The 20,908-nt window shown below is 41.8% G+C and overlaps 2 protein-coding genes across 3 annotated transcripts; both read right to left on the reverse strand.

Moving 5' to 3' along the window:
- Nucleotides 1–1,206: 1,206 nt before the first annotated feature.
- LOC307029505 (uncharacterized protein) lies at nucleotides 1,207–14,557 on the reverse strand. Of its 2 annotated transcripts, XM_079665589.1 has the most exons (6): nucleotides 10,620–14,557; nucleotides 8,806–8,932; nucleotides 7,828–8,032; nucleotides 7,456–7,608; nucleotides 6,985–7,077; nucleotides 1,207–6,707 (listed from the first exon to the last, which is right to left on the reverse strand). In XM_079665589.1, exons 3-6 carry the CDS (start codon nucleotides 7,960–7,962, stop codon nucleotides 6,408–6,410), a joined length of 681 nt encoding a protein of 226 aa, XP_079521715.1. In that variant the 5' UTR covers nucleotides 7,963–8,032; nucleotides 8,806–8,932; nucleotides 10,620–14,557; the 3' UTR covers nucleotides 1,207–6,407. The 2 variants fall into 2 exon arrangements, with proteins under 2 accessions (XP_079521715.1, XP_079521716.1); XM_079665590.1 differs by lacking the exons at nucleotides 8,806–8,932; nucleotides 10,620–14,557 and having other exon boundaries at nucleotides 7,828–8,061.
- Nucleotides 14,558–16,210: 1,653 nt separating this feature from the next.
- Nucleotides 16,211–19,950, reverse strand: LOC307028166 (uncharacterized protein). The gene is made up of 2 exons (XM_079662968.1): nucleotides 18,012–19,950; nucleotides 16,211–17,302 (listed from the first exon to the last, which is right to left on the reverse strand). The coding sequence occupies exon 1, from the start codon at nucleotides 19,179–19,181 to the stop codon at nucleotides 18,069–18,071; it is 1,113 nt and encodes a 370-aa protein (XP_079519094.1). The 5' UTR covers nucleotides 19,182–19,950; the 3' UTR covers nucleotides 16,211–17,302; nucleotides 18,012–18,068.
- Nucleotides 19,951–20,908: the final 958 nt, after the last annotated feature.

The raw sequence follows: 20,908 nt of genomic DNA on the forward strand, positions 1-20,908 counted from the left end.
AGCAGTGATGATGACTGTATTAAGCAGGTGAAACAGGAGCTGTTGACAGGAAGTTGTTGTTGCTATGGAAACAACATGACGGTATCTGATATCATAAAGACGGAGAAAGTAAAGAATAAAGTTTGTTTAAATGTTAGCACCTATAACATATATGTTTAAATGTTAGCAAATATCATTTACAGGCTCTTACGTTGAGTCTGGAGCTTCAATAAATTCTAAATCATCAGTATAGTCTACAACCATATTTCGGAGGGATATGATACATATTAACTTTCAATTGTATGCATTTCAGTTCTTCAATATCATTACTTAATTATCACTTGACTTTCCTGACACAGTTCCACTAACATACATTCAATGTCGATTGTTATTTTTTTATATTCTTTGTGGAATTTGGCCGTGTAAAATGTCCTCTTGGGTGGCCATACAGCCAGACCCGGCGGCAGACATACGTCTCTGGGCGGGCATTTGATTTACCAGGGCGGGCCCTCCCCGAAACTTACATTTCCCGGGACATCTGATTTGTCAACGGGGGGGGGGGCGGGGGAGGTGAGGGAAGCGCTCGTGAATTGTTGCTACGGAATCAGAGGGGTTTTAGGTCATAGATTTTAGGTTGCCATAAAGCTGTTGACGGTCTTATTATAGGCTAGATCCATTGGTTGGTTTTGTGGCACATTTGTAACGCTGTGTCAACTTGGGCAAGCACGCAGGCAAACCTGAGCGCACACAGGGTGGAGAGGTCGGTGGAGTGAGGTTGAGCGATGGAGAGAAAGGGAGAGAGAGAAAGAGATTGAGCGAGGCAGAGAGCCTGTACAGCGGTATGCTTGCGCACAGAGCAGCAGTTTGTGAGAGAGCCGGCTTGAGAGTCAATTTCTCTTCAAAATATAATTGATTGCCAGCCTCCCTTGTCCCTGGCTGGCTTGCTAGCTCGTTGGTAACGTAACTGATTTCTTCTTCTTCTTCTTTTGTGTAACGTCAGAGGTCCAACTCGGTGTTGTGTAGCCATGCCCGCATCTCTGGTCCTACGTCGAAGAGGCTGGCTTCCAAGGGTGGTCTATATAAAGGGCAGGTGGTTATTATATGTTAGGCAGTCTGTTCAGGGTCACCGCACTCTAATGTGCCTGCTTCTGGCGCTGAGTTGCCATATTCCTTTCATGAACCACTTCCTGATATCCATGGTTGCAGATAAATATAAATGATAATAGCCAAACTAACCTAGCAAGAGTAAACTGACAGGCTGCTGTGCCGTATCTCACTCAAAAACCCACACGACTCAACCCAGCAAAAAACCAGTCTCGCACGCAGCCTTTCATTCAGAATTTCATAGCAAAATAAAAAAATAATATTAAACTAATCTTTCAACATAGTTTAAAACTAAAATAAATATTAGGACAAAGCCCTACAAATAAAAACAATAAACATAATAATAAAACAATTAAAATGTTGTATTAAGCCCTGATTAAATTCTGGCCCGAATTCTGGATGGGCGGGCCCGCCCATGACGCCTGGTCTGTGTACAGCCAATGCGTGACATCATTAGTAAGCGTAACGGACCCCATGCTAATCTGGTAGGCCGTGCACATATGGTACCTACACCGGCAGGCAAGACGCTCCGCTTCTGAAATGCTTCTGAAACGCGCCCGGTAGGGTATGACGCCGGAGGAGGCCAGACCAAGACCGTGGGGCAGCCATTACGCGACACAGACGGACCCGGTGGAATCGAGGGGTAAGTCTTTCTTGAGTTTTTGCTTTAGTTATTGTGTAAAAGAGAAAAACACTGGTGGACAAAGGAAAGGGAAATCCTCTTTAGACTCTAAAGTCTAAATGCTTTGAGGCATCAGTCATATCAGCATATGGCCAATCAGAACACGTTTCTGTTCAAATGGCAGAGCCCTCTCGCAGCTGCAGGAATTATGATGTGCATCTGGAGAGAAAACTTGACTTTCAGATGGAAATGCACGGCTTATTGTTTCTTACCATGACCACCATTGTTCTATAACACAATTTGTATTTTTCAATCCTAAAGTTAACCAAACTTAAACTATAGCAGCATTGTAAAAGAACAAAAATTCAATTTGCTGACTGTACACTTATATTTAAATTAACAATAGGGGCGTGCGGAGCGCAAGTGCAAAACATGTTATTTCTCGTTTAGTTTAGACATATTTTTGAGGAACCCCTACTTAAGTACTACAAAGTAAACTTTAACATAGTATGTTTTGTTAGGCTTAAAGTATTCTGCTTTTCTGTCCTGGCCAGAAAGACTCCAGAACGACCTCTAAGCAATGAGTCTTCATACGGCTAACAGCCAGATACAGATAAACATTAATGAAGTACTTTTTTTTATTTCAGGAAAGGCCCCTTTTTAGTAAAATATCTTGGTCTTCTATCGCTGATATCCAAAACAATGATCTGAATGATGCTGTAACGGTTTAACTTTGTAAATTAGGGCGTTGATTCTTACTGAGATAGTCAGGATTATTAAACCAAGTGCTAAACCCAGCGCATAGATTTATACTGGACGCTGGAGACATGTCACCACCACTTTTGGAAATGGCTAATTTTGTCCCCACGACTTTGCATTAGGATAATTTGTAAAAATCTTCTGAAAAAAGCATGCACAAAGAATTGTATACTTTGAGAAGTTCCACAAGGGAACATGTACAACCTGGAGGACTGTTCTCACTTTCTGGGTGTACTTCTGGAAACCCAAGTGCTGCAGTTTGGAGCTGCGATTTAATATTAGTAATAATTGAATAGAGAATAGATTTGCAGCAGTGTAGCATAGTCACTGAACGAGTTCTCAAAAACAGTATTGTAAGCATGTACAGTATATATGTATGTATTGTTTGCTGGAAAATATGTATTTATTGTTTGCTGGAAAATAATTCCCCACCACTTTTGCTAACAAAAAGGCACTTTTCAAACTGTGGGGCCAGCGTGGTCGGTGGGGAGGAGCGAACACTGTGTCCTCTGTCTCAAAACCTTAGCAGCAGATATTATGAAAACCAAAAAACAGCCCCTGTTTGAGAAGATCTGCAAGCGAAAGCAAGCAGACCCAAGTCATTCATAGGTAGGCTATGTGTGAAATAGGAATTGAATAGTGATGTGATTATTTGCAACCTGTAGTACAAACAGTAGCTAATGTTGATTCATATATTTTCATAAAAAAATCTACTACTCAAGGAAGTAGGCCTACTTATTTCAGTGGCAAAGGATCATTTGCCAATACAAGCACTTTTGTTTGTTTTCAACCCATAATGAAATATAAAATAATGGTTGGATCTTTGTCTTGTTATTATAAGCAGATAAAATGTAATGATTGTACAATGACGTACGAATAGTCCAACCAATCTAGGTGGGAGGCCAGTTAGGGGGGCTCGGAACTATTTCCAATTACCCAATGGGGGCCTGACTGGCTCCGTTTTTAAGATTGCGCTTAAGACCTTCCTTTTTGATAAAGCTTATAGTTAAGGCTGATTAGATTCAGCCCCTAGTTTTGCTGCTATAGGCTTAGACCTTCGGGGGACACATTACTTCTTCCTTCTCTCTGTCTGTACCTGTGTACTCTCATGTTCCGAATAACCCAGCTTCCCCCAAATTTCTTTTTGGTGTCTATATACGCTGGGATCCTGAGTCGTGGCTGATCCTGAGTCCTGATCTGAGTCCTGGATTTCGAGTCGTGGCTGAACCTGTCACTGTGGTCCTGCCTAACTTTCATCATACTACTTCCCTGATGGCTCCCACAGGATTGTTGACATCCTTGTAGATTCATCTCCTTCTCTTAGCGACTGTAACTCCACAGTTGCCTACACTCTTTTCGGGTTTGCTAACGGTAGCTACTTTAGCTTGATAGCTAGCCATGGCTCTTTCCCCACCCTCGGGTGCTATTTCCTGCTCTAACTGTCTCATGTTTGGTTACTTCCCTACCTCCTTTACTGGTACCGATACATGTGTTAAATGTAGTATAGTTGTTAGGTTGGAGGCGGGAATCATAGCCATAGAAGCCCGGCTCCGCATCTTAGAAAGTAACTGCTCTACAGTAAAGCCCATGTTAGCCGGTGCGGACCGGCAAAAGGTAGCTCCTCTTAGCCGTCCCCCGGCAACTCCCGAGCAGCAGGGAGATTGGGTGACTGTTCAGAAGGGGCATAACGCGAAACCTGCAGGTCCCCACCAACCCGTTCACGTATCTAACAGATATTCCCCACTCAGCGAGACACCCGCTGAGAAGCCAACTCTGGTTATTGGTAGCTCTATTATGAGACACGTGAATTTAGAGACCGAAGCCTCCACAGTCACATGCATTCCGGGGGCCAGAGCGGGCGACGTTGAGGCGCATCTTAAACTGCTGGCTAAAAATAAACGTAAATACAGTAGGATTGTTATTCACGTCGGTGGTAATTATGTTTGTTCACGCCAATCAGAATGCACCAAAGTTAATGTGGCGTCAGTGTGTAGTTATGCTAAAACAATGTCGGACACCGTAATCTTCTCTGGCCCCCTCCCCAATCTGATCAATGATGACATGTATGCATGTCATCATTTCAGCGCTGGTTGTCTTGGTGGTTCCCAGCAAACAATGTGGGCTTCGTAAATAATTGGACAGCCTTCTGGGGAAAACCTGGTCTGATTAAGAGAGACGGCATTCATCCTACTTTGGAAGGTGCAAATCTCATTTCGGCAAACATTTCAGGGCTTTGTGGACTTAATCCATGACAAACTGGAGTTGAGACCAGGAGGCGGAGTCGCAGTCTTACACACCGTAAGCCCGAATAAGTTGAATCTACTTAAAAAAATAGAGGAAAGTGGTTGCCTTTAAAAATGTAAGTAAAGCATTATGAAAAATTGAGTCAATTAAACTTAAATTAATCAAGGACTTGAATTGTTATTTGAAGTACAATCCACTTCACGTCAAGTTGATTTTACTTACATTTTTAAGTCAACCACTTTCTATTTCTTTAAGTAACGCATTCGGAAAACTTGAGTGAATTTAACTTAAATTATTCAAGGACTGGAATTGTTATTTGAAGTACAATGCACTTCATGTGAAGTTGATTTTACTTAAAATATTGTGTAATATTAAATGCTTAGAATTTTTAGTTGAAAGTGGTTACATTTCGTATTTACATTTTTTATTCCGTCAACTACAAAAAAGAAAAAGACACAAAATTAAAGTTGTACCTTTTATTAAAACTTGAGTGTTTCATTTGGATACAATGAAATTGAGCTTCCTATACAAACTGTGGCAAAAATATTGTACCATACATTTTCCTAAGAACATTTTTCACATGAAACATGAAAGTATAGCAATCTATATATAAAGAGATATATAAATATATTTATGTAGAGCTCTGAAAAAATGAAGAGACCTCGTTTTACTATTGGTAAAAACTGGATTAACATTTGTGTTTTATTCTATAAATTAATGACTGACAACATTTATCCCAAACTCCAAATATTCTCATTTAGAGCGTTTATTTACAAAAAATACCAAATGTTCAAAGTAATCAAAAAAGATAGAGTGTTTTCAGACCTCGAATAGTGCTAAGAAAACAATTTAAAATTCATTTTTCAACAACACAATACTAATGTTTTAACATAGGAAGGGCTCAGGAATCAATAATCGGTGGAATAACCCAGATTTTCAATCACAGCTTTCATGCGTCTTGGCTGCTCTGCAACACCTTTCACATTGCTGTTGGGTCACTTATTAAGCCACTCCTGGCACAAAAACTCAAGCGGCTTGGCTTTGTGATGGCTTGTGACCATTCATATTCCTCTGGATCACATCTGGATTGACCTGGCTGTAGGGCATGGAGCATTGTCCTGCTGGATAAACCCACCCTCAGCTCAATTCAGGTGCGAACGGAAGAAGACCAGATCAAGACCCTGTCATGGAACAGTTGGAACCCCACTGAAAACCTCTGGATGTGATCCAGGGGAAGATGGATGGTCACAAGCCATCAAGCAGCCGAGCTGCTTGAGTTTGTGTGCCAGGAGAGACATAAAGTCATCCAGCAACAATGTGACAGACAGGTGGCGAGCAACCAAGACGCATTGAAAGCTGTTATTGAAACATCTGGGTTATTCCACCAAATATTGATTTCTGAACTCTTCCTATGTTAAAACATTAGTATTGTGTTGTTTAATAATGAATAACTTGTTTTCTTTGCATTATTTGAGGTTTGAAAACACAGCATTTTCTCTGTTATTCTGACCAGTTGTAATTATCTGCAAATAAATGCTCTAAATGACTTTTGGGAGAGATGTTGTCAGTTTTGAATAAAAACACAAATGGAAATGCCAACAAGCTTAATAGGTCAAACAGTGCAAACATGCAACAACAACAAAATGCAATATGGAAGCCTAAATAATTGCCATATGTAACAACTTTTCAGAACCCCGTTTCACAATGTAAGCTGATTTTTCAAGGTCAGAATTTTGGGTGCCAGCTCAACTTTACCAAGTTTTAACATCCCCTGCTGAACAAAGTGGAAAGTGTTTTTCATGCACTTTGGGTACTCCAGTTGCAGGGCATAAATGAGTCCGAACAGGACACAGAAGGCCTGAGGCAGGTTAGCCGGTCCATCCATCACCACATTCCCCTCCAAGACGATTGCCACACTGGATGGGTTGAGCTGAGGATTTTCTCCGTCACAGAGGATTCCCAGTGGAGTTTGACTGTACACCTCCTTATCAGCCACATCCTAACAGAGAGATAAAGAGATTGACATATAATTCTACATCGTCCACCAAAAAGTAGCTTCCACTGTTTATAATGAAAAGCATCGTACATATTTAAAAAACGTATCATATTTGATTTATATTGTTGGTGAATTAGTTAAAGAAAATATACATAAGGAATAGTGTAAGCATTTAGTTCCGTATTTTTTTTAACTCTGAATAATGTCCCGGGTCAATTTCACCCAAAAATGATCAAAGGGTGCAAAATGTGAACATAACACAAGGGTTAAAGTAACTTACGGTGCAGATCTTGAAGAAGGCAGAAGGCTCATCCCCCAAGATGATTGGCAGTCCCCGAACACAAAGGCATCTGATGTCGGTTGGCTCAGTGGTCTGGAATATAGTGGAGATAACAAAGAATGGTCATATATTCATCAAATACATTCTACAAACTCTACACAATTACTTTATTGCAAATATACTTGAAAGTAAAGGAAAGAACAAAAGGAGATGACATGATAGGAGAGAAAAGAAAAGGGAGAGAACATAACTTCTTCTGGACCAAAGAATAGAATAGGAAACAAAACAAGAGAGCAAAGCAAAATGAACAAGGGAAAAGAGGAAACAATGACACATGAAGAGATGAAATTAAATTGACAGGATAAGAGCAGTGAATGAGAGAAAAGAAGAGATGAGAAGAAAGTCAAAGGGACAGAAGAGGAACAAGGAGATAGGAAAGAGATTGGGTAGACAGATTTTAAGTAAACCCACCTTTGTCTGACTTAAAAGCTCAGACAGAAATTGGCCAGTGAAACCCTTCTTCTTCCTAAAGAAGTCCATCAGGCTCGGAGAGAAATGGTCAAGTGCATCGAAGAAGTTGTCCTTGATATTTTTCCACACCACTCTGTTGAACTCGCAAGAAACCTGAAACACAAAAGAGAACAAACCATGTAAAACTGTCAAATAAAATCATCCTTGGTGAAACAAATAAGTGCATTTTTTATTTAGACAGCTTTTGCTTGCGTCACCATCTGATTTTTCAAGATTCCTCTGTGCACTTCTCACAGTAATATCTTAATAAAATCAGATATTTAAGTAGGTATGAGGATATAACTACATTTTATGAACATTACAACACAAAACCTGGGGGGGTCTCAGCCTGGAACCTCCACCCCGCTGCGGGACCCGTGGTGGGACCCCCGAGTCAGACGATGCGTCTTGGTCATGCTTCATATCGGCCGGCCCGGGGAGAGACACGCAGCACACCCTCCCGGCCATCAGAGTCGAACCCGCAGTTCGGAGGAACCGACCGCCAGGACACTGGCACTAGGCCGGGCCGATGGAGGCCCTCCGATGGTGGGTCGCGTTTGCCATTCGATCAGTGAGAGGAGAGGACAAAAATGCAACAAGAATTGTCAAAATCCGTTAATATATGGATGAGTGGGGGGGGGGGGCTGGACACAGGCCGTGGGGGGACACCCGAGACCGGGCTATGTCCCCGTTAGAAGGAACCGGGTGAAATAGCCAAAAAAAAAACAATTAATAAAACCGGGGAAAATAGGGGGGAAAGTGAAAAAAAGTTTCCGAAATAAGGCTCTCGTGAGACGGGCAGAGTCCCTTGTCAACTCCCGTTACATTCCTCCATGGTGTCATTTGAGCGAAAAATGGCTAAGTCAACTTTTACGAGAACCAGGATGGGGGGTTCAAAAGGGCTTGACCAAGGCCGACCCAAATTGCATGGTGAGCGGACTCATCACCTCCGTGAGAGTGGAGGTGTCCTGAGAGTGGAGCCTGCACCGGAACTGTCCTGAGAGTGGAGGCCTGTAGGCAGACCCCTCTCAGGCTGACAGGCAGGTAGGCCATCCAGCTATTTTAGCCGGGCCGGCAAAAAAAATTGGTCTTGCTTTTGACAGCGCTACAGCTTCCACAGATGAACATTTTGTATGTATTTATTGTCAAAGCATTTCATATATGCATTGCTATCGGGATGTTAAGAGCATTCCATGGAATATAACAATAAGTGTTTCTGAAATAAATTACATACCCCACCTTTAAGGGACGTTAATCAACAACATCTGAAAACGTAATGTGGTCGCTAATGTTAGCTAAATGGCGTCTCACCTGATGTAGTAGCACAAAGCAGCCGTCCAAGCGCCACCCTCCTCTCCCTATGATGGAAGCCTGAGGCAGCCTGTTGCAGGGTTTTAGCGTCCGGCGTTCAATGTGGGGTGGTGTCCGACTCACACGACTAAAAGAAAGGTGACAAAAAAAGCAACTGGGTGAAAAAAGAAATCTACGTCTTTCGGTGAACATGAACAAGTGAAAAAAGTACAGCACTATCTTTTTCAAACTATCTGCACCTCGTAGCCTACTATCGCTCATTAAAAGTTAACAAAAGCGAGGGAAACACACATTGCCTGACTGCAGTAGCGCAGAAGTGCTGCAGTTAAGTGAAGTAAATCAAATGAAAACTTAATGCGGTCAATATTAAGATCTAGATCCCTCCGCGGGCTCCATGATCACACTACGGGGATTTCCCCCCCCCCCCCCCCCCTAATGACCACCTAGCAGCACATTATACCGCTTATTACACGGCTACATACTAAAAAAACTAACAAATGATTCATAATATCGATTTTAAAATGATTTCATTGACTTAAAAACGATGTAATGCTTCCACGGCGCACCAACGAATGGAACTTTAATTCTGAAAATAAACGGCAGCATTATTCAAATTTACCTGTAACTGTCAAAGTCTGTTAACCAGTGGCGTCCGGTCCATAGGGGCGCTAGGGGCGCCGCCCCCCCTCTTCCCACATGTTTGATTGTCATTAAACATATATTTCCAAAAAATATATATTTTTTATTTTTATTTTTATTTTTAAAGAACAAGGTAAATATTATATAGTTGGTATCAGTAAAATGTATAATCTACAATAAAATCTTGTTTAAAATTGTTTTACGATGTCTAAAGTTACTGATAAGTCACATGTTTCCTGCCTGGCCGCAGCGTGTATCATTACCCTTTCTCGTCCGGGCGGTAGAAAAGAGCCCTCAGCCAAAGCAGCTGCAACCAACAAGCTGACTGTTGCTATCTGTAAACTATGCCGCCGAAACATAATTTCAGCCAATCAGCGTCGTCAGATCTGATGCTCAAAGGGCGCCCTTTCAGCGCCCTGGCCTGTGTGTCTGTTTACACTCGTATCCAAGGTGACGCTACAGTAGGGGATGGCTGCGTCTGCAGTTGTAGACTCCGGTGCTAGTGGATCGCCGGAGCTGTAAATTAACATTTGCATGCTTATTGTAGTTGTAAGGGCAAGGCCTGTGGCACCATGGAGCATATGTGTGGGCTGGACCTGTATTTTACAGGAAAGGAGTGATCAGAGGGTCGAGTTGTCGATTCTTGTTCAGTTTTCATCTTCCTCACCCTCTCAGACTTTGAGTTGCGCGCGCTGCTAAAGAGACGCGCTACCATGGAAACGCACTACCATGGAAACCAAACAATGGTGTAACTGTATTAAAGTCCGAGTGGAAACAGTCGTGAGTAAATCTGATTTTGTCAGAAATCGGGAGAAATGCGGGTGTCTCCCGCGAAAATCGGGAGGGTTGGCAAGTATGACACACACACACACACACACACACACACACACACACACACACACACACACACACACACACACACACACACACACAATGTTCGTATTTAGTCTCCTGATTTTAAATGCCCTAGTATGGTTTTGTCACCATTTCCATAGCCCCACAAAAAATATTTTCCACCAGCCGCCACTGCTGTTAACATTTTATTTTCCTCCACCAAGTACTTAAACAATGCAAGAGAAGCCCACACCGTGTTCCTGCCAGTTGATACTTCCTGTGGCTGTTTTACATCCAAAAGTACGAGAATTCAACCAAGCCCTGTTAGCTAAATCACTCACCAGATTCAGTAGATAAGGCAGCCGTGCAGCGTCCCTCCTTTGAAAGCGTAGACAGCGCAGTGAAAGGGTGCAAGTGGTGCAAGTCCGGCGTTCAAAGTGGGGTTGCGTCCGACTGAGAAATTGCGAGCTGGAAACGTGGCTGCGGCACATTAAAAGATCCTTCTCTTTCCCATAATGCATTGCGAACATGACTAAAACTTGATAATGTAAACTTACTTAACTTAAAATTATTGACAAATTGCTTAACTAACACATGTAAGTATTATATGCTTACATTTGGTAGTCAGCAAGTAGAATATGCTTACATTTGATAGTAATGCAATCAAACTTAAATAATGTCAGTAATTTGTAATTCATTATTTAATTAGATATGAACTCCGGGCTAACAGCACGCTTCTCTGCGCTCTCTCGCAGTCATCCATAGGAATCCCGAACCCAATAAAATACCCAATATTAACGGTGTGTGTGTCTGCCCAAGGACAATTTAAGGTAAAACCTGATAGAGGTGTCATACATAATAACCTAATCAAAGTAAATGTAACAACTACTACAGTGCAACAAAACAGGAAGATTAAATGTGGTCTCTTAAACATAAGATCTCTAGCATCTAAAGCAATATTGGTAAATGATTAAATATCAGATTATAATATTGATATATGCTGTCTCACTGAAACTTGGTTGAGACATGAAGAATATGTCAGCATAAATGAGGCCATTCCACCCAGCCATATCAATACTCATATTGCCCGAGGCACGTGCCGAGGAGGTGGAGTTGCAGCAATCTTTGACTCAAGTTTACTTATCAATACTAAACAAAAATTAAATTATACCTCCTTTGAAAGCCTCATTTTTAGTCTTGCGCATTCGACCTGGAAAACTTTGTAGCCAATCTTATTTGTTACAGTGTACCGTGCACCAGGTCCTTATTCAGAATTCTTATCAGTATTCTCTGAGTTTTTATCAGCTTTGGTACTTAAAACAGATAAAGTAATTATCGAAGGTGACTTTAATATTCGTGTTGACGATGATAAAAATAGCATTACTGTTGCATTTAACTCTATATTAGATTATGTTGGTTTCTGTCAGAGTGTAAATAAACCAACCCACTGCTATAATCACACTCTCGACCTTATTCTGACTTATGGTATTGAAATTGAGCAGCTATGAGTCGAACCGCATAATCCTGCTTTATCTGACCATTTTTTGGTAACTTTTGAAGTACTGTTACTAGACTACAAAGCATTAGTCAAAAGCTCCTGCAGCAGAAACCTATCTGTTAGTGCTATAGCCAAATTTAAGGAAGAGATTCCACCAATACTTAACTCAATAGCATGTCTGCATGTAAGGGAGGAAACTTATACAAAATGTACACCACCCCAAATTGATCATGTTGTTGATAGTGCTACAGATGCGCTGCGAATACAATTAGACTCTGTTGCTCCTTTGAAAAAGAAGAAAACAAAACAACATAGATTAGCTCCATGGCATAATGCCGAAACCCGCAAAATAAAGCAAAAGTCGAGACAACTTGAAAGGATATGGCGTTCCACTAAACTTGAAGAATCTCGTTTAATTTGGCATATTACTCTCGATGAATATAAGAAAGCACTGCGTAAAGCGAGAGCAGCCTACTACTCTTCATTAATAGATGAGAATAAGAATAATGCAAGATTTCTTTTCAGCACTGTAGCCAGGCTGACAGAGAGCCACAGCTCAATTGAGCCTTCTATTCCCATAGCACTCAGTAGTAATGATTTTATGTGCTTTTTTAACGATAAAATTGTTACTCTTAGAAACAAAATCAATGACCTCTTGCCTTTGACTAGTATAGTGTTATCAACAGCTCCTGGAAACGTAAGTTCTAATAAAAGTTCTTTTCAGCCATAAACATTGAACAATTAAATTCAATGATTATCTCTTCTGAACCATCAACGTGTATCTTAGACCCAATTCCAAAAAAGCTGTTGAAGGAAGTTTTTCCATTAATTAGCACTTCTTTATTAAATATTATGAATATGTCTTTATTATCAGGCTATGTTCCACAATCATTCAAAGTAGCAGTGATAAAACCGCTTCTTAAAAAGCACAACCTCGATCCAGAGGTTTTAGCCAACTATAGACCTATTTCTAATCTTCCGTTCCTCTCAAATATTCTTGAGAAAGCAGTCGCAAAACAGCTGTTTGATTACTTAAAAACTATGATTTATTTGAAGATTTTCAGTCTGGCTTTAGAACACATCATAACACAGAGACAGCTCTGGTTAAAGTCACAAATGACATTCTAATAGCCTCGGACAAGGGACTTGTCTCTATTCTTGTTTTGCTCGATCTCAGTGCTGCATTTGATACTATCGACCATGACATCCTATTGCAAAGACTTGAGCACTTAGTTGGCATACAGGGAACTGCTTTAGGCTGGTTTAGGTCCTATCTATCTGAACGCTCTCAGTTTGTACGTGTCAACGATGAATCTTCCACGCAAACCAAAGTTAGCCATAGAGTGCCACAGGGCCCAGTGCTCGGACCTATTTTGTTCACATTATATATGCTTCCGTTTGGCATATTATAAGGAATCATTCTGTAAACTTTCATTGTTATGCGGATGATACTCAACTATATTTATCAATCAAGCCTGATGAAATTAATCATCTAAATAAAATTCAAGACTGCCTCAAGGACTTCAAAACGTGGATGACCTTAAATATTTTGATGTTAAACACGACCAAAACTGAAGTTTTTGTACTTTGCCCAAATAATCTACGAAACAAATTATCTAAAGATATACTAACTATGGATGGCATTCATTTAGCCTCCAGTGAGACTGTAAGGAATCTTGGTGTTATATTTGATCAGGATTTATCCTTTAACGCCCAAATAAAATCACTTTCAAGGACCGCCTACTTCCATCTACGTAACATTGCAAAAATCAGGCATATCTTGCCTCAAAACGATGCAGAGAAACTAGTCCATGCATTTGTTACTTCAAGGCTGGATTATTGTAACTCCTTATTATCAGGGTGTACCAAGAAGTCAGTCATCGCTTCAGCTGATTCAAAATGCTGCAGCTCGTGTACTAACGAGAGTTAGGAAAAGGGACCACATTACTCCTGTTCTGGCTGCCTTACACTGGCTCCCTATAGAATACAGGATAGAATTTAAAATTCTTCTTCTCGCCTACAAAGCCCTTAATGGGCAGGCGCCATCTTACCTTAAAGAACTCATTATACCCTACTGTCCTACTAGGGCATTGCGTTCCAAGAATGCAGGGTTGTTGGTTGTTCCTAGAGTCTCTAAAAGTACAATGGGAGCCAGAGCCTTTTCTTATCAAGCTCCACTTTTGTGGAATCAGCTTCCAGTTTGTGTTCGGACGGCAGACACCCTATCCGTTTTTAAGAGTGTGCTTAAGACCTTCCTTTTTGATAAAGCTTATAGTTAGGGCTGATTAGATTCAGCCCCTAGTTTTGCTGATATAGGCTTAGTTTGTCGGGGGACATCTTACTTCTTCCTTCTCTCTGTCTATACCTGTGTACTCTCATGTTCCGATTAACCCAGCTTCCCCAAATTTCTTTCTTTTTGGTGTCTATATACGCCGGGATCCGGAGTCATGGATGATCCTGCGGTCCTGTGTCATGGATCGCGAGTCCTGGATCTTGAGTCGTGGCTGTGGTCCTGGATCATAAGTCCTGGATGGATATCCTCGTGGATTCATCTTCCTATTATACACACATGCATTTCCAAACATTTGGACTACCTATGTTGCAAATGTATTATCTTTTCAATTTACACACGGCATCTATTGCACGTCTGTCCGTCCTGGGAGAGGGATCCCTCCTCTGTTGCTCTCCCTGAGGTTTCTCCCATTTTTCCCTTTAAACTGTGGGGTTTTCTCCGGAAGTTTTTCCTTGTACGATGTGAGGATCTAAGGACAGAGGGTGTCGTATTGTCCTACTGATATTCTGTACAAAATGTGAAGTCCACTGAGACAAATGTAACATTTGTGATATTGGAATATATAAATAAACATTGATTGATTAATCAAAGGTAGCGTTGTACTGTAATAAATGTGCTTATACTTTGAGGGAAAAGTTGGTTTTATCCGGTCTAGGGTATGGTATTGACTAATGAAAAGTATTCTTAAGATACCTTTGAGCAGCTATATTAATTTCCAATTGGATAACCATTTTGTTAATAATTTACTGTACATGCAGCAAACAACTTTCATGAATTTGCTGTTCTTTGGTATGCACAGCACTGAGTGTGAAGACACATGTATGGAACATAGAAATACTCCCTTTCAAAGTTGTGTTTGTTTTACTCCCATGTTGTAACTTTCGCCATGCCCTTGCCATTACGTAATAACTTCTCCCCCAAGTGACCCCGTGGAGCAGCACATCCATAGGCTTAAACATTATTCCACTCTGTCAGACACTTGGCTGCATGCCAACGGCCACACAGTACACCCTACATATAGTTAAGGCTTTTTAGTATTACCCCCTGGTACAGAAGATACATTTTGGAAAGAGTTTTGAAATCTGTCATGCAAACAGCTGGTTCACTATCCATATTACTTCCAATTTGATTATAGTTAAAAAAAATTTAAAAAAGTGCACACAATCACATGCATGTTAAAGGAGTCTAAAGCTTCAGATTTTTAAGACTATCAATTTCTAAAATGTCAGCACACCCCCTACTCAACCCCTCAGAAATGAGAAACAATGTCAGCTCCTCTACATTAAGAAAGATAAGAAAAGAAAAACTGTAAGCCCAACCAGCTAAAATGACTCCCAGATGTAAAGCAAGCCAACTCATTTATCCCAATCATGGAAATTATTACTCCTCAAGGTAAATAACACTCATGGACCAGAGGTGGAAAAGGCGATGGTATGGTGAGTCAGCCGAAACACGTGCCACTCTGAAGGGCTCTTTCAGGAAAGCCAACACTGTGAGACAGAGCCCACCATGTTTCCGTCTTAAATCCGGCTGAAAATTCATGAAGATGTATGTATGTAATTTATTGTGGAGTAGCCATGGCTACTGGCTAAAGCATTAATAGATTCCAGCTGTCAATTAAAGACAACCATTGAGAGTTCAATGGTGGGCATTGTTCAGTGAGATTGGTGAGTCAGAGAAGCTCTGGAGGCGGGGGGGGGGGGGGGGGGGGGGGGGGGGTTGGTGATTGAGTGGGGGCTGTTTGGCTGCATTTGGCAGGGCAGCAGGGAGATGTGATACACCAGAGGCAGGCTATAGCAACAGTTACGTGCTGGAAAGACATTCAGTGCCTCTCTTTGTGGGAACAGAGCATAGACTGTATAAATGGACGTAGGGTCCGTGACGTCACCCATAGGATTCTGCAGAGTTGCAGAGAAGCCCTTAGTAGGCGGAGTTGGCCACTAACGGCTCGACAGTGACGTCAGAGTTCAACTCCCGCCTTCTCCAGCCTGTTCCAAATAAGGGAGAGGAGGCGGAGCCGAGGCGGGACCTGCTGCCACCGAGCTGAAAGTTCCAGAGCTAGCTGAAGCTACCAAGCTAAGCTAACATGCTCCCCATCTGCACACTGCCATGGCATTTTACGTTTCTAAGGTAAGCGGACATGAAACTATTCAGCAAAACTATAAATAATAATCTAAGTTATTGAGTTTTCAGCATAATACTTCAGAATCTTAAAATCCCTTAACGTTTGTATGCAATTGTGCTAAATTCAACACTGGAATCAAGCAAATATTAATATGTTTGCATGACATTAGTTATTTATATTTTGATATCACTTAATTATACGTTTAATACATTTAAGTCAAGCTAAGGTACATGTGATGGTAGCTAGTTAGTGCTCTTACCTGTGAGGCCTCCTCCAAACAGCATAATAACCAGACTGTATCATTAAAACTAAGTACCAGTTCTAGATCCTTGACTTTAGACAAACAATTCAAAAGACAACATGTATTTAGAGACCAATCTTTATTTGAATGTGCCTCTTAACCTGATACATTTGTTATACAGTAATAGTATTGACAATCTAAAAAAATTGAGCAACTCAACAGTCAACTTTATGTTTCTTATTGTCTAAAGCATTTGTTATTTTCATTTTCCCCCTCTCATATTCAGTGTGGACGGATTGAGACAGCGTGGTGTCCCGAAAGCTGCAGAGACTTCAGGGAGAAACCTCCGTGTGATTGACGTCCTGTCTGTCGGTTTGGAGAGGACTGATGGAGGAGCCCATGCTGGGCAAAGCTGATACCAACTGCACAGGCCAAGTCTGTCACTTTATTTGACTAAATGTGTTTACTTTAATAGTTTTACACCTTCTGTCCATATGTGCTTTTTATTTAAAACAAGTTTGATTAAGTTTTGGTTCACATTTCAATAAATTGTATTTGTATTTGCACTCCTTTTGTCCATTATTCTTACTGAAGATTGGCCCCATTTATTTGTGATTTTACAAACTCTTCGGTACAAGGCACAAGTGATGTGAAGCTCATAAAGCGAGGCAAATACAAATAATCAGCTGATGGAGTGTAGATGTGGAAATAGGTGCATTCGATCAGCTGACTGTTTTTACAATAAAAGTAGTTTCTTAGTGTACTGGTCTTAAAATCTCATAGCATCAGCATTTAATTTTCCTCTTGGATGTTCTTCTTGACCCTCAGAGAAGGAGAACATGTTGTGTCTTTCAGGCATGTCCTTTCCTAACAAAAATTACAGGAAACATAAAACATATTATTGCAGAACAAGTGGCTTATTTATGAAAGTTGTGTGTTTAGGGGCTGTAGATATAATTATTTTGTAATTGTAATGTTTTTTTTTTTATTTCAACAGTGAGCTCCAAAGACAATCAGATTATGAATGAAAAGTATGAAGTTCATCAACATTGAAATATATGTTATTATCAAAATAATATTGAACAGTTATCAAAACGCAGTGCAACTGTAGAAGCTTGTTCTGTTGTCTCACTGAAATAATAACTTTTACCACGTTTTTTACAGACAATATTGAGAGATAAATAGTAGCAGTTCTCACTATGTGTTAAATATCTTTGCCTTTAATACATTAAATTAGAAAGCTGACAAAATGATATTGCTTGTTAACATCTAAATGTAACTTTTTGCACAGAAAAAAACCTCAACTTCACTGGTGTGTAGGTGATCTAGTATTGTTTCATGGAATGTATATCAGTGTATTAAAGTCAATACTTTGATTCTTTGTACAGTATGAAAAAAATAGTATTTGTACCTGTGCTGAAGTTTGACACGGTTTGTGAAACAAGCAGGACCCAAATGCAGATATAAACTGAAAATTCCTTTATTTCAAGGCTATGATAGATAGATAGATAGATAGATAGATAGATAGATAGATAGATAGATAGATATATACACAATGACAAAACAGAACACTCACCGCAGAACTAGTCATGGAACAAGACGAACCGACCAAGACAGACAGAAAACCCAGAACTTAAATACACACAAGACTAATCACACAACAAGACACAGGTGAGGAGGGAGGAGAAAACACAGGGGCCCAGGTGAACATAATCAGACAATTAGACACACCAGGGAAACTAATGACAAGAGGAAAAACACAGGGAAAAGGACCAGACAATAACCCAAAGGAAAACATGACATGGAAAACAGCAAAAACACCCAAACCTACAAAACTATAAACTTGACATAACATGAGAATCGTGACATAACCCCCCCCCTCAACGGACGGATTCCAGACGTCCCCAAAAAAACAAAAATCCAGCAGGGCTGGTGGAGGGGGTCTGGAGGACGGGTCTCGGGCGGACGGCCCGGGGGCAAGGCAGAGTTCAAAAAAGGGGAATTCGGGCGGACGGCCCGGGGGCAAGGCAGAGTTCAAAAAGGGGAATTCGGGCGGACGGCCCGGGGGCAAGGCAGAGTCCATGGAGGGAATCTCAGGCGGACGGCCAGGGGGCAAGGCAGAGTCCGAGGAGGGGTGAAGACCAGACAGCTCCGGAGGCCGGTCAGGAGCCGGTGTCGGCAAGATCCCACATGGAAGAGGACACAGGACCGGCAGGACCCCCGGCAGGAGAGCAGTCGGCGGAATCCCCAACGCGACAGGACATGGAGTTGGCAGGACCCCCAGCGGAAGAGTAGTCGGCGGGACCTCCAACGTGGCAAGACATGGAGTTGGCAGGACCCCCGACAGAAGAGCAGTCTGCGGGACCTCCAACAGCTCAGGACATGGGGCCGGCAGGACCCCCGGCAGAAGAGTAGTCTGCGGGACCTCCAACGGCACAGGACATGTGGTTGGCAGGACCCCCGGCAGAAGAGCTGTCTGCGGGACCTCCAACGGCACAGGACATGGGGTTGGCCGGACCCTCGGCAGAAGAGCAGTCTGCGGGACCTCCAACGGTTCAGGACATGGGGTTGGCAGGACCCCCGGCAGAAAGGCAGTCTGCAGGACCTCCAACGACACTTGAGTGGGTTGGTTCGCCAACAGAACACGGGTAGCTGGCGTCGGACGGACAGCCAACAGGAGACGAGGTGCTAGAGTCGGCCGGTATGCCGACAGGACTCGGGGAGCTGGCGTCGGATGGACAGCCATCAGGACACGGGGGAGCTGGCGTCGGACGGACAGCCAACCGGAGACGAGGTGCTGGAGTCGGCCGGTACGCCGACTAAGAGGAGGAGTCGCAGCCGGAACCCTGGCTGCTGGGCGCGGAGCGGAAGCCTGGACCCTGGCTGTTTAAGCCAGGTAATGGAGTATGGAAGCAAAGCTGCGTGGGCCGGTACTGGAGCATGGAGCCATGGCTGCTGGGGCCGGAACCATGGCTCTTGGGGCTTGAGCTGCTAGCTTGGCCTTGCGACTCCTCCTCTTAGCAGCCGCCTGAATACTCCGTGGACCTCCATAAGCCAGACGAGTTCCAGAATCTGACTCCTGGACAGGAGCAGGAACTGGAGCAGAAGCATGGGTTGACTGCAGACGGAACCCACCGAGGCGTATGGTGCCAGGTTGGGAATTGGGAGGCCGGGAGCTAGCATGCCTGGGGCTAGCAGACCGGGAATCACACACAGGGAGGATCTTTGAAATCCAGCCAGGTAAGAACTTCACCATACCTGGTTTCTCTCTAGCCATCTGGCGCGCCTCCGACAACACAGCCTCCCGCTGCTGAACTCCGGGTGCTCTCTTCCATCTATCCGAGCAGTTAGCCAAAAAGAAGGAAACATTTAATAATTCCAACTCGAACGGATCTACTGGGCCCATTTCTTGGTCGGTTCGTACTGTCACGGTTTGTGAAACAAGCAGGACCCAAATGCAGATATAAACTGAAAACTCCTTTATTTCAAGGCTATGATATATATATATATATAAATATGAAAGTTGTGTGTTTAGGGGCTGTAGATATAATTATTTTGTAATTGTAATGTTTTTTTTTTATTTCAACAGTGAGCTACAAAGACAACCAGATTATGAATGAAAAGTATGAAGTTCATCAACATTGAAATATATGTTATTATCAAAATAATATTGAACAGTTATCAAAACGCCGTGCAACTGTAGAAGCTTGCTCTGTTGTCTCACTGAAATAATAACTTTTACCACGTTTTTTACAGACAATATTGAGAGATAAATAGTAGCAGTTCTCACTATGTGTTAAATATCTTTGCCTTTAATACATTAAATTAGAAAGCTGACAAAATCATATTGCTTTTTAACATCTAAATGTAACTTTTTGCACAGAAAAAAACCTCAACTTCACTGGTGTGTAGGTGATCTAGTATTGTTTAATGGAATGTATATCAGTGTATTAAAGTCATTACTTTGATTCTTTGTACAGTATGAAAAAAATAGTATTTGTACCTGTGCTGAAGTTTGAAACGGTTTGTGAAACAAGCAGGACCCAAATGCAGATATAAACTGAAAATTCCTTTATTTCAAGGCTTAGATAGATAGATAGATAGTGAAGGATTATTTTGAATTATTTGAAGTATTAAAGTAACGTGTTATGGCAGGAAAGTTAAATCTGGTATATTCAATTTAAAGTCACCTTATATATATTCATGTGTGTTAAATTTGAAGGGACAAAGTATATTTTCCCTCCCTAATATATTGAGGTGAAGTCTTTGTGTTCAGAGAGGGATGTGAGCAGGGGACATCCATATTTGGGGATAGCTCTAAAATTCTGGAATGTTTCCCTCATAAAAGAAGAGGGTGCGTTACACATGCTTAGGGCAAATGTGTGTGTTTTCATTGCAGTAAATATATCTGCTGCATGATTACTGTTCAACTATACCTCTGTTTTTATTCTTTCTGTGTGGGTACTAAATGGC

Source organism: Notothenia rossii (assembly GCF_949606895.1).
Source record: "Notothenia rossii genome assembly, chromosome: 2".
Classification (NCBI taxonomy): domain Eukaryota; kingdom Metazoa; phylum Chordata; class Actinopteri; order Perciformes; family Nototheniidae; genus Notothenia; species Notothenia rossii.

Coding starts and splice junctions, on each gene's coding strand:
- LOC307029505 (XM_079665589.1), bottom strand. CDS start 7,962: ATGGCCGGGAGGGTGTGCTGCGTGTCTCTCCCCGGGCCGGCCGATATG. Junction 7,609..7,827: donor CCAGGCTGAGACCCCCCCAG/GTTTTGTGTTGT, acceptor TTTGTGTTTCAG/GTTTCTTGCGAGTTCAACAG. Junction 7,078..7,455: donor AGCTTTTAAGTCAGACAAAG/GTGGGTTTACTT, acceptor ACTATATTCCAG/ACCACTGAGCCAACCGACAT.
- LOC307028166 (XM_079662968.1), bottom strand. CDS start 19,181: ATGGCTGTCCATCCGACGCCAGCTCCCCGAGTCCTGTCGGCATACCGG.